This window comes from Neoarius graeffei, chromosome 2, assembly GCF_027579695.1.
Source record: "Neoarius graeffei isolate fNeoGra1 chromosome 2, fNeoGra1.pri, whole genome shotgun sequence".
Taxonomy (NCBI): Eukaryota; Metazoa; Chordata; class Actinopteri; order Siluriformes; family Ariidae; genus Neoarius; species Neoarius graeffei.
In genome coordinates this window covers 95,544,232-95,557,502 of record NC_083570.1, presented here as the reverse complement: position 1 = coordinate 95,557,502, position 13,271 = coordinate 95,544,232, and the positions used below count along the sequence as shown (strand labels likewise).

Below are 13,271 nucleotides of genomic sequence, written 5' to 3'. Positions count from 1 at the left end.
CCAAGAATTTGTCCATAACTGCCATCAGCAGGATGGGCTGAAAAGAAAGAAGATCCAGCAAGCAAATGATGGCAAGAGTGACTTATTTCCTTTACTTCGTAAATATAGATTAGATTAGATTAGATTAGATTAGATTAGATTAGATTAGATTAGATTAGATAAAGCTTTATTGATCCCTTTATGGAAGCGAATTAAGCGTAAATATAAATTAAACACAGTTGGCCTTGCTTTACGTAAGAGTGAGTGTTTGGTGGGTCAAGTGGGTCCAATTTAGTATTACGAACTTTTTGGTATAACAAACAATTTGGACATCCCCCAAAGAGTCCGTTATAGATAGCAGGGTTGTATCGTACCATTTATGATGATAAAACTATGTCAGTTGCGTCATTCTTTGGGCGAACAACAGCAAGCAGCCTTGGTGAATCTTCTCCAACCAACACGATCTTGGGCAGCATTCCTGATCTCTTCTGAACTCATCTCATGTTCATTACGCAGCAGGTGAGATATGTTGAACTCCAACTTTGGTCTTTCTCTTGATGTGGTCCCATGAGTTGGAGAGTATAAAGCATACTTTGACACCAAATCTTTTGTGGGTCTCCGCAGGGCATGGCCAAGGATGCGTAGTTGACGATCGATGATTAGGACAGAGAGAGACTGACTCTGTTCGCTTGTAAACTTCTTCTAACCCTGGTATTGATCTTATCTTCGTCCGTCAGGCTTCTGAGTCCTGGGCTCGCCAGATTCCCCAGAAGCTTTCATACATGCCGCAGGAGGAACTTGACACGTCCAAATCAAGTTTATTTTTAAACTGCATCATGTCGTGTTATCCTGGTGAGATCTCTTAAATAACTACACATAACAAATGTTAGGAAAAATCTTTGTTTTTGTTGTGTAATATCAGTCATTATTATCCATACAGAACACTATTCCGATGGAATAAAAACATGTGTTCTATTCCCTTCTAGCAGGTTTCATTCATTTGGTTTGATAGCATGCAATGTTGTTAGCATATCGCTTAACCTACGTGTGTTACGCCACTCTACCCAATGGAGAATGAGCATTGAATATGGTTTACAATATTGCATGGTTGTCAAGACAACATGACATCACACGTTGGAGATGTAAAACTTCTGTGCTAGCAAAGCGACTGTGGCAATTTGTAAACAAAAATGGCCGCCAGGTTTGATTTGTTAAATACGGAAGCTTTTGAGAGAATTTTGAAGGAGAAAGACGCGCTGAACATCCGAAAGGAATGTATAATAATAATAATAATAATAATAATAATAATAATGGCTGAATATTTTTGCAATATCAGACATTTCATTCAGGAATGGCATATATCCGATACATGGTTTTCCCCAAAGCGTTTTAGCGTATCGGGCCCGATACGCTTGCTCTGCCTGCCGATACGCTTAGTCGCTTTAGTTAAAATCCGATACGCTTAGATTTATACCGATACGTTAAATTTCCTACCCACAAGTAACTAGATACATATGTAGGCACACAGTCAGTCCGTCTAAGGACTACATTTCCCATCAACCAACTTCCGCGTTGACCTACGTCACGCCTGGGCGGGATCACCTACGTCACATCCTCCAGGAAGCCATAAGTAACTGAGCAAACTTCCGTTCTCCTTCTTTTGGCGCGGATGTGACTCAGGTCACACTGACATAAAGAGGCTGTCTCTCTCCTGTCTGGACCAGCCGTCTGCAGGCACAAAAAGATCCGCTCGGCCGAGCAACCCAGATAAAGACGTCTTTCTGGCAAGAATGAGAATTTAGCGCTTTTCTTTTACTTACCTTTGGCCACGGTAAACTCTAGAATCGTGTGATTCTAACTCAGATTGAAATACAACCGGTTTCATTTGTTCATTATAAGTACGCACGACTGCAGCCCAAAGCAGTTAATTTAAAGTTAGAAGCGACCGGATTCCTTCTAATTAAAGCGCTGTGCACATTGTTTGATCAGAGACTTCTTTTCATCACGAGCGACCACGCGTCGGACCAAGAAATTCTCTGCGCTTCACGGAGGCCTCCACAACTGTGAAACTCCAAAAGTCTCGGAACATATCTCCATAATCTTGCACTATAAGCGAGATACTGAAGTAAGACTGGCATTTTTGGGCAAAAAGACTAGTCTTAGGAATTAGTTTTATGAAGCAGTGTGAATTTAAACTCAGGAACGGTTTAACTGTGTACACTGTAAACACTTAGGGTGTTGAATTGATGATAGTTCTATTTTGTTTTGATCTCTCAGTTGTGTTTAATAGATAGGTTTTGCATGCTTCTTCTATTCCTTCCTAACACTCTTAATTTCATTCTTACACATATTTTGACCTCATCAAGATTTCAGTGGATTTAGTAATGTTATGAGCTAGTGGGTTAGCTATCGGCTAATTCTTTGTCCTACCTAGGAACACGTGGTCACACTCACCTAGAGTTAATTCTTTTTGTTTAGGCCACAGGCCTCACAACACACCTTAGCTAGCAAACCAGAGCTAATTATTTTGTTCCCACCACGTGGTCACACTCATCCAGAGTTAATTCTTTTTGTTTAGGCCACAGGCCTCACAAACACACCTTAGCTAGCATTCCTTTGTCTTAGCTAGCAACACAAGGCTAATCTTTATCTCCACACGTGGCCACACACACACAAACACACCTTAGCTAGCAACACAAGGCTAATCTTTATCTCCACACGTGGCCACACACACACAAACACATCTTAGCTAACAACACAAGGCTAATCTTTATCTCCACACGTGGCCACACACACACAAACACATCTTAGCTAGCAACACAAGGCTAATCTTTATCTCCACACGTGGCCACACACACACAAACACATCTTAGCTAGCAACACAAGGCTAATCTTTATCTCCACACGTGGCCACACACACACAAACACATCTTAGCTAGCAACACAAGGCTAATCTTTATCTCCACACGTGGCCACACACACCACACACAAACACATCTTAGCTAGCAACACAAGGCTAATCTTTATCTCCACACGTGGCCACATACACACAAACACATCTTGGCTAGCAACACAAGGCTAATCTTTATCTCCACACGTGGCCACACACACACAAACACATCTTAGCTAGCAACACAAGGCTAATCTTTATCTCCACACGTGGCCACATACACACAAACACATCTTGGCTAGCAACACAAGGCTAATCTTTATCTCCACACGTGGCCACACACACACAAACACATCTTAGCTAGCAACACAAGGCTAATCTTTATCTCCACACGTGGCCACATACACACAAACACATCTTGGCTAGCAACACAAGGCTAATCTTTATCTCCACACGTGGCCACACACACACAAACACATCTTAGCTAGCAACCAAAGCTAACTCTTTTGTACTACTTAGAAACACGTGGTCACCTCCCCCACACACAAACACACGCTCCTCAAGTATATGACCATATCATATTTGAATGTATTTCAATTGCTAATATTTAATTTTTTATCACGCACGCACACACACGCTCAAGTATATGACCATATCATATTTGTATATAATGATTCCAACTGCTATTATTCATTTTTATCTTTGTTATAATAAATTCAATTATTATTGAAACTGTGTGTTTATTTGTTGTACCGATATTTTTGAAGTACCCAATCTCAAAGAATTCCAAGGTGCATATGAGTTGTGTAATACGGTAAGTGATCATAATAATTTGGAATATACCATAATTTAGCTGTTTGGTAATTTATTATTAAGCACCAAAATTAATGGTATTAATTAATGAGACTGATTCAATGAGACTGATTTAATGAGATTAATTAATGAGACTGATTTAATGATTTAAATGAGACTGATTTAATGAGATTGACCACTTAATTACAAATTGCACCTACACATAGGAGAGCAAATAACAGATCCATTTACATATTGATTGATATTTGTGTTAAACAAGCGGTCTTTTTTCCAATGTTTGTGTTGATTCTCTCAAAGTAATATGTCCGCGTGGTATGATGTAAACAAACTGTAATCTGTTGGCTGTGTCAAGATCACGTGTTCAAACCGTCCAATAAAAATATCGAAAGAAAACGTCAGACATCCCAGAATTTTCCGATTCATTATAAGCGATTTCATTGGCTGCCGATGTCGTCCCCAATCAGACGGACAAAGCCGACTGATTTTAATCACAAAAGTTTGACCTAGTCTATTATCATTATGGCTTCGATCAAAGATTGGTCGACTAAACATCAGCAAACCCACGTGAGTGATGACACACAAAACCAGACAACTGTCATGACAACGAAAATGTCAATTCTGATCACAGCGACTGGCTCAAAAAGCACTCGCTGGACAATTTGATCCACATCAGCATGGATGACAGCAAGACGGACTATGAGAGGGTTGCCCAACATTGGGCCAAGCAAAAGCCGAGGAGAATTAATCTGCTTTAAAGGAGTAGAAAACTTAATTCATTAGTTTGGGTTTGCAGAAAGATTATGTACTTATAAACACACTAACCAAGTGAAGTTGTCCAAATGTGTCAAATACAGCATAATTTCAAATAATAATCATAAGCATTTTTGGCAGTGTGATGTCACTGGGATCCATTTAACAAAAGGCGGCTCCGGATTATTCTTTTGTTAAAGGCTCACAGTGACCTCACACTGCCAAATATGCTTATCGTTATTATTCAAAATTATGCTACATTTGACAATAAATGTTCTTCATGAATGTATTTATAGGGCGGCACGGTGGTGTAGTGGTTAGCGCTGTTGCCTCACAGCAAGAAGGTCCGGGTTCGAGCCCTGTGCCCGGCGAGGGCCTTTCTGTGCGGAGTTTGCATGTTCTCCCCGTGTCCGCGTGGGTTTCCTCCGGGTGCTCCGGTTTCCCTCACAGTCCAAAGACATGCAGGTTAGGTTAACTGGTGACTCTAAATTGACCGTAGGTATGAATGTGAGTGTGAATGGTTGTCTGTGTCTATGTGTCAGCCCTGTGATGACCTGGCGACTTGTCCAGGGTGTACCCCGCCTTTCGCCCGTAGTCAGCTGGGATAGGCTCCAGCTTGCCTGCGACCCTGTAGGACAGGATAAAGTGGCTAGAGATAATGAGATGAGATGTATTTATAAGTACATAATCTTTCTGCAAACTTAAATGTATGAATTAAGTTTTCTTTTCCTTTAAATATGTTTTAATCTTAATCTAGTCCATTTAATAAAGTGCCAAAATTTAAACTTTATAATATGCAGTCGCCTTACTTTTCTTTTCAGTGCATCTTAGTTCTACATATATTACGGTAATTGCATCAGAAACATTCTAAATCATTACAGTTACAGTAATACAGCGACTTATTTTAAGGTGGCAGTTCTTAAGTTCAGATCCCTTTGTGATCAACAGGAGGTCATGATGATCGATTCTCTTCATTGGACTGCAGAAGACGGAGCAAACCACTGGTCATATTTTCATGCACGTTTTTGTTACAACACTACTTGATGATAGATAATTAAGGGATCCTTGTAGATTTTCCATCGATCATATACCTCAGTAATCTATAACAAAACAGTGTAACTTGCATGTTGAACTTTAAGGTGAAATTTCTAATGTGTATACATTAATACTATTTAGGTCAGAAATCATTGAAACACTGGTAAAATCTATCCTATAATCATGGATCTAAAACCTCTCAGAGACCCTGAAAATGCATCGATTTTCAAAAAAATTTCGTCCTAGTTTCGCTTTGCGCCTTTGGTGCTCGCTTTCGTGCCGTTTGCGCTCAATTGTCTGTGTATTATCATGCCAGAATTTAGGGCTTTAAATTTTTTTCTGGGGAAAACACTGTGATATACCGCTCAACACAGTGGCACAGTGGTGAAGTTGTTAGCACGGCTGCCTCACAGCAAGAAGGTTCTGGATTCAAGCCCAGTGGCTGACGGAGGCCTTTCTGTGCGGAGTTTGCATGTTCTCCCCGTGTCCGCGTGGGTTTCCTCCGGGTGCTCCGGTTTCCCCCACAGTCCAAAGACATGCAGGTTAGGTTAACTGGTGACTCTAAATTGACCGTAGGTGTGAATGTGAGTGTGAATGGTTGTCTGTGTCTATGTGTCAGCCCTGTGATGACCTGGCGACTTGTCCAGGGTGTACCCCGCCTTTCGCCCATAGTCAGCTGGGATAGGCTCCAGCTTGCCTGCGACCCTGTAGAACAGGATAAGCGGTTACGGATAATGGATGGATGGATAAATCCTTGAATATCAAAATCTGTCGGATGTCTTTTTTCAATATTTGAAAGACAGGGGGTTTATCCCTGCTGGACTATAATAAACTGTAGTAGTCAAATTAAAACTAAAAGCAGCAGCAGACTGGATATTAACTTTGTTACTTTTTGTAAGAACAAAAACACTTCAGTCCTAATCATGTATAACCTGTGACACTACTTTTTCATTGTTTCTTTTCCTTGACTTGCATACTTGCCAACCCTCCCGATTTCGGCGGGAGGCTCTCGATTTTAGCCTCCGTCTCCCATCTCCCGATCGTATTTGTTAAAAACTGGATAATCGCCCAGTTTTGGGAAATCCCTACCACCAAGTTAAAAATACTCCCGATTGTGTCCAATCAGAATGGTATGAGAAACACTGCTGACGTCAACTGATTTTTAACCAATCAACGAACAGAACGACAGTCGCTTCCGTAATGTAGGATTCACCCAGGCTGTCCGACATTTTTTACAAGCAGTCATTCATCATTGCCACTAAACCCAATACCAAATGGCAAAAATATGAATGCAAATACCAGGTTGCATGGGAGAATGAATTTCCATGGATAAGCAAATGTTCGACCAGCCAGTTACACATTTTAAGGTAAAGATACCTTAAATCTAGCGCTGTCGCCTCACAGCAAGAAGGTCCTGGGTTCGAGCCCCAGGGCCGGCGAGGGCCTTTCTGTGTGGAGTTTGCATGTTGTCCGCGTGTCTGCGTGGGTTTCCTCCGGGTGCTCCGGTTTCCCCCACAGTCCAAAGACATGCAGGTTAGGTTAACTGGTGACTCTAAATTGAGCGTAGGTGTGAATGTGAGTGTGAATGGTTGTCTGTGTCTATGTGTCAGCCCTGTGATGACCTGGCGACTTGTCCAGGGTGTACCCCGCCTTTCGCCCGTAGTCAGCTGGGATAGGCTCCAGCTTACCTGCGACCCTGTAGAACAGGATAAAGCGGCTAGAGATAATGAGATGAGATGAGATGAGATGAGATGAGATACCTTAAATCAGAATATAATTGGCATTTGAGTGTGAAATTAAACTAGTCTTCCATACCATTTCAGAAACAAACTGTACAACTTCTAAAGTGTTTAGTGAAATTTTGCATGCAGAGAATTTGTTTGATGAGCGTATTTGAATAGTGTGGTAGTGTCTTAGTGCTATTTTGAATTTATGTTTGAAAGTTTTAAGTGAAAGTTTACAAGTGAATTATCTGGAAAGTGACTGATTTTGACAGAGTTTTGAGGTTTTAAGTGAAAGATTGCTAGTGAGTGTATTTTGGTAGTATGGTAGTATTTGTAGTGCCATTGTTAAAATTCAGTCAAGGGGCGGCACGGTGGTGTAGTGGTTAGCGCTGTTGCCTCATACAGTAGCAAGAAGGTCCTGGGTTCGAGCCCAGCGGCCGGCGAGGGCCTTTCTGTGTGGAGTTTGCATGTTGTCCGCGTGTCCGCGTGGGTTTCCTCCGGGTGCTCCGGTTTCCCCCACAGTCCAAAGACATGCAGGTTAGGTTAACTGGTGACTCTAAATTGACCGTAGGTGTGAATGTGAGTGTGAATGGTTGTCTGTGTCTATGTGTCAGCCCTGTGATGACCTGGCGACTTGTCCAGGGTGTACCCCGCCTTTCGCCCGTAGTCAGCTGGGATAGGCTCCAGCTTGCCTGCGACCCTGTAGAACAGGATAAAGCGGCTAGAGATAATGAGATGAGAACTTTCAGTCAAAGTTTGCAAATGAGAGAATTCCTTTGATGCATTCTGATAGGATTTGGATCATATTTCTAGTCTCTCTCATCTCATTATCTGTAGCCGCTTTATCCTGTTCTACAGGGTCGCAGGCAAGCTGGAGCCTATCCCAGCTGACTACGGGCGAAAGGCGGGGTACACCCTGGACAAGTCGCCAGGTCATCACAGGGCTGACACATAGACACAGACAACCATTCACACTCACATTCACACCTACGCTCAATTTAGAGTCACCAGTTAACCTAACCTGCATGTCTTTGGACTGTGGGGGAAACCAGAGCACCCGGAGGAAACCCACGCGGACACGGGGAGAACATGCAAACTCCGCACAGAAAGGCCCTCGCCGGCCACGGGGCTCGAACCCAGACCTTCTTGCTGTGAGGCAACAGTGCTAACCACTACACCACCGTGCCGCCCTTAAATTTAATTTATATATGATATTATAGTTGTGTATTTTTATATGAGCTTACAGAAGGAAAACACATTTGATGCAATCCAATAATACTTTCATTCACTGGGACTATTTTAAAGGTCTCCTTGCATCGTTTTTTCAGTAATTGTGCGGTGGTCTCTAGTATGAATGAATGCCGTGAGCCGGTTTTGGTGAAAAAAATGCTGTGGTTCTCCTGTTTCAGGCTGTTCTAGTTTGGTGGAGGAGTGGGTGGCGGGAGAATGACAGGATTTCAGCTCTTACTTATTAATATTCATGGCATGTAAACGTGTTACCTCTGATTGGCTAACAGTACTGTGACGCTACCTCCAGTGGGTCAGAACAAGCGGATGTGGGCGTCTTTGTAAAAACTGTTTTGATTGGCTATTATGGTCTCGACATCGATGTTTTGACCAATAACAATGTAGATAACACGAATTTTACATCACATTCAACAAGATTTAAACGAGACTAAAGATGGCGACTTACAAATAAATGTGTAAACATCGTTGGAGTTAATAAAGTTTGAACAGCATGAAGGAACATACCCCAACCCCCCGAAATTGATAAAAAAAAATTCTCAACGGATTTGGCATAATATAAAAAGGTCGTTTTTTACTCAGAAAAAGCGGAAATCCGCCGAAAAGCGGAAAACTCTCATCCCTGCCTAGCTTGTGACCATGTCAGGCATGCTAACGTGGAGAATATGAACATGCTATTTTGTAACAAAAACCTTCGAACAAAAAGTTCATGTTTTACTTACAGCTTGTGAGCTGGTGGTCGATCGTCTTGACGGTACAGATCCAGGTATTAAATACAACCTCGAAGCAAAACCACTACTGAAGGCACCGAAGTTTGAAAGGTCACTGTGGTTGAAATGATCAGAACACAGTACTAACGCTGCATTATACTTCACTAGTGGTGTTCCAAACATAAATTCCAACCATTTCTTCTTCAGCTCTTCTATCTTGGGCAAGAAATGCAACGTTGATGTGTTACTGCCACAAATAACACAGGCACGAACTTGTTCAGCCATGTTTTCAACTTGCTGTTAGGTCCTCTTCGTTAGCTACTAACAAGATGGACTCTGCTATCTCTCCTCGCGCTTAAATCCGAACTTTCTTCCTGTGGGCGGTCACAAGCCAAGGTGGGCGAGGCCATGAATACTAATTTTCGAACTTACGCAAGTTCGTAGGGCTTTTTCAGATTCGCTCGTTTTTCCGACTATTTTCTTTCATAAGCTAATACAGGGAATGGGAGTAGAATTACATTTTCACATGCAGCATGCATATGCAACTCGGCGTGAACTATGGTATTTCAAAAAGAGCCAGTATTAAACGTTTTTGGTGGAAGGGCACCTTTAAGAAATGACAAACATTCTCCTAAAGCATCACTTGTGTTATTTTCTGTGGGTCTCTGTATGTAGACAATATTCAGGCATGAGATTTTTTTCAGCTAAAAATCAGATTTAAGACTTCCCGTTCATTGTTATTATATTAAAATTCATGACAAGAGTATTATTTCAGATTTTTCACTCTGAGCTCGCTCATGCCTGATACGTGAATCCCATAACTGAGAGTAACTGATAGAACATCATCAACAATTCAAAAACGCTTTAATTGTATACATTTCAAATGGTTTGCAATTAACTGGGATCCACTGTTTTTATTATTTCAACTTTGCATCAGACCCTCATCCAGTTGAAAATGTCCTTCATGCACTTTTCTCCCCCAGGAGAATTTTGAAAAGTTGGCAAGTATGGACTTGTGAGTAAACCTTAATATCATCAGGCGTACCGTGGAAAAACCTTCCAGTATCGTGATATTTTACGGTTTTCCAAATGTCTCACCCCTCCAGACCTGTCCATGTCCCTCTTTACAGCGAGGAAGTCCTCGGTGTCCACCCGCTCCTCATACTTTCCTCTTCAGTGCTGTTGTTTTGCTACTCTTTAAAAAGGCAACACTGCGTGTTCATAAAAACTTCAGACAAATATATTTACTTTTATATTATATATATATATTATATTATATATTATATATATATATATATATATATATATATATATATATATATATGAAAATAAACCCGCCCTGCTGTTATGTTTCAGCCTGCTCAGGTAAAGGATGACGCCCTTCCGGCTTTCTCACAGGTAACTCTGGCACTAAACAGCTGGCGCAACCGGATTATCAGTCACTCCGCCTCTTTAACACAACAAACACAGGCTCAAAGAGTTGCCTCTTCTTTTTCTCCTCCTATTACACAAGTCCAAAACTGCTCAAAGGCGTATATTTCATGCTGTTGTTTTTAACAACTGTTTTGTGAAGATAATAATTTAGAAAAGACACTTGAATTGTCAGGGAGACATTAAGGGAGCATCTAAAAAGTGCACAAAATACACTTTCAACAGCTTTTCCACAGTTTGTTAGACAAACTACATCTCATCTCATTATCTCTAGCCGCTTTATCTTGTTCTACAGGGTCGCAGGCGAGTTGGAGCCTATCCCAGCTGACTACGGGCGAAAGGCGGGGTACACCCTGGACAAGTCGCCAGGTCATCACAGGGCTGACACATAGACACAGACAACCATTCACACTCACATTCACACCTACGGTCAATTTAGAGTCACCAGTTAACCTAACCTGCATGTCTTTGGACTGTGGGGGAAACCGGAGCACCCGGAGGAAACCCACACGGACAACATGCAAACTCCACACAGAAAGACCCTTGCCGGCCACGGGGCTCGAACCCGGACCTTCTTGCTGTGAAGCGACAGCACTAACCACTACACCACCGTGCCGCCAAGCTAAGAAATGCCATTCATTAATCCTCCTAAATATTCCTTTTTTTAAAATGGGCCTTACTAAATTATAAGGAATATTTTTATTGCTACGCCTTTTTTCAACGTATAATGATCAAGGGAGAGCGGGGAAACTTGGGATGGGGGAGACCTGGGACAGTTTGTATTCCCATAAATTAATTTCAACCAATCAGCTTTCAGATGACATTGTCTAAATCAATGCTCCTCGGACCTTCCTGATCCATCCTGGTGCCCTGTGTCTGGTTGGAGTCTCATCGCGTCGCTCCTGTGGAGGGCGGCCCCATGTGGACAGTTGGGGGTCGCGCCTGGAGGACGCTCTGGACTCTTGCAGTGGTGCTTTTGTGGCTGGGGACTGCAGTTGACTTGCTGACTTTGGGACTGCGGTTGACTTGCTGACTTTGGGACTGCGGTTGTCGTGAACGGTTTTGCGCTCAGGTTTCCATCAGCGGGGGGGTTTATAGCATCAACGAAGCTGACTTTATGTTAAAATTGTTAATGTTATAGTCATGTTGTCTGTTGTTGCCCGGATGAGGATGGGTTCCCTTTTGAGTCTGGTTCCTCTCGAGGTTTCTTCCTCATGTCATCTGAGGGAGTTTTTCCTTGCCACCGTCGCTACAGGCTTGCTCATTGGGGATAGATTAGGGACAAAATTAGCTCATGTTTTAAGTCGTTCAAATTCTGTAAAGCTGCTTTGCGACAATGTTTATTGTTAAAAGCGCTATACAAATAAACTTGACTTGACATCAGAAATTAGATGTTGTCCCTTAGGCGGTACAGTGGTGTAGTGGTTAGCACTGTTGCCTCACAGCAAGAAGGTCCTGGGTTCGAGCCCAGCAACGACCTTTCTGTGTGGAGCTTGCGTGTCCGCCCAGGTGTACTCGGGTTTCATTGCATATTTTCTCGCAATTGTTGTGTCTCCAACTAGTCACAGGCTGTCACAGCCCAGTAAGATACTACCCTTAGGCGGAATGGTGGTGTAAGTAGTTAGCATGGTTGCCTCACAGCTAGAAGGTTCTGGGTTCGAGCCCAGCGGCTGGCGGGGGCCTTTCTGTATGGAGTTTGCATGTTCTCTCCGGGTGCTCCGGTTTCCCCCACAGTCCAAAGACATGCAGGTTAGGTTAATTGGTGACTCTAAATTGACCGTAGGTGTGAATGTGAGTGTGAATGGTTGTCTGTGTCTATGTGTCAGCCCTGTGATGACCTGGCGACTTGTCCAGGGTGTACCCCGCCTCTCACCCATAGTCAGCTGGGATAGGCTCCAGCTTGCCTGCGACCCTGTAGAACAGGATAAGCGGCTACAGATAATGGATACGTCGCCTCCATCTCCATTCTATGGTGTAATGTTCGCTGGTGAAGTCAGGATTTGTTAGCAATTAAAGTATATAGCCCAGAGTTACAATATATAGAGGATACTACACGGTTGCGCAAAGATGTGAAGTTTATCTTCAAGGGGTGAATATATTTCACGAGTGAGCGAAGGGAATAAGTGAAACATTTTCAACACAAGAAGATAAACTTCATATATTCGCACCACCATGTAATGTTCTTTATATTATATGGACACATCCACAAAAAATATGCAAGTTAATAAAAAGAATTTTAATTTTCAACCGGTTCGCCATTTTGACAACACACGTCTAGTCAACAGGAAAACACTGGGAGTGACGTCATTGATATCCTCAGGAGTGAAGATATCGGAAAATATGTCACTCAGATCCATGACATATTTCATATGAAAAATGCAAGTTTTTCAACACAAGAAGATAAACTTCATATCTTCAAGCCAACGTGTGATTTTTCTTTATAGTGTATAGACACATTCACTAACAATCTACACAAGTTAATCAAAACAATGAATCGATTTCCTTACAAGTGACGATAATGGAAAATATATGTGACTCAATGTCCTGGATGTAGTTCATATGAAAAAATATGGAGTGGTGTATTTCCCAGTAAAAGACTCTATATAATACTATATATGTTATTTACTAGCTGGGAGGTCTGCATCGTGAAATACCGTGACCGAGGTCTTGAAAGTACTGAGCGAGGCCCTCTGG

General features: G+C 42.2%; 1 protein-coding gene across 3 annotated transcripts in view; it reads right to left on the bottom strand.

The window, feature by feature from the left end:
• The window catches only part of sh3rf2 (SH3 domain containing ring finger 2), a 126,547-nt gene that overhangs the window by 94,429 nt on the left and 18,847 nt on the right, over nt 1–13,271 (bottom strand). Inside the window, exon 1 of one of the 3 annotated variants that reach the window (XM_060915231.1) lies at nt 10,245–10,389. The exons of 1 other annotated variant lie outside the window; for it this stretch is intronic. In XM_060915231.1, coding sequence (XP_060771214.1) covers nt 10,245–10,262 — 18 coding nt within the window. In that variant the 5' untranslated portion in view covers nt 10,263–10,389. Of the gene's footprint in view, nt 1–10,191; nt 10,390–13,271 lie in introns of those variants that run through there. One more of the 3 variants, XM_060915233.1, reaches the window with a different exon arrangement.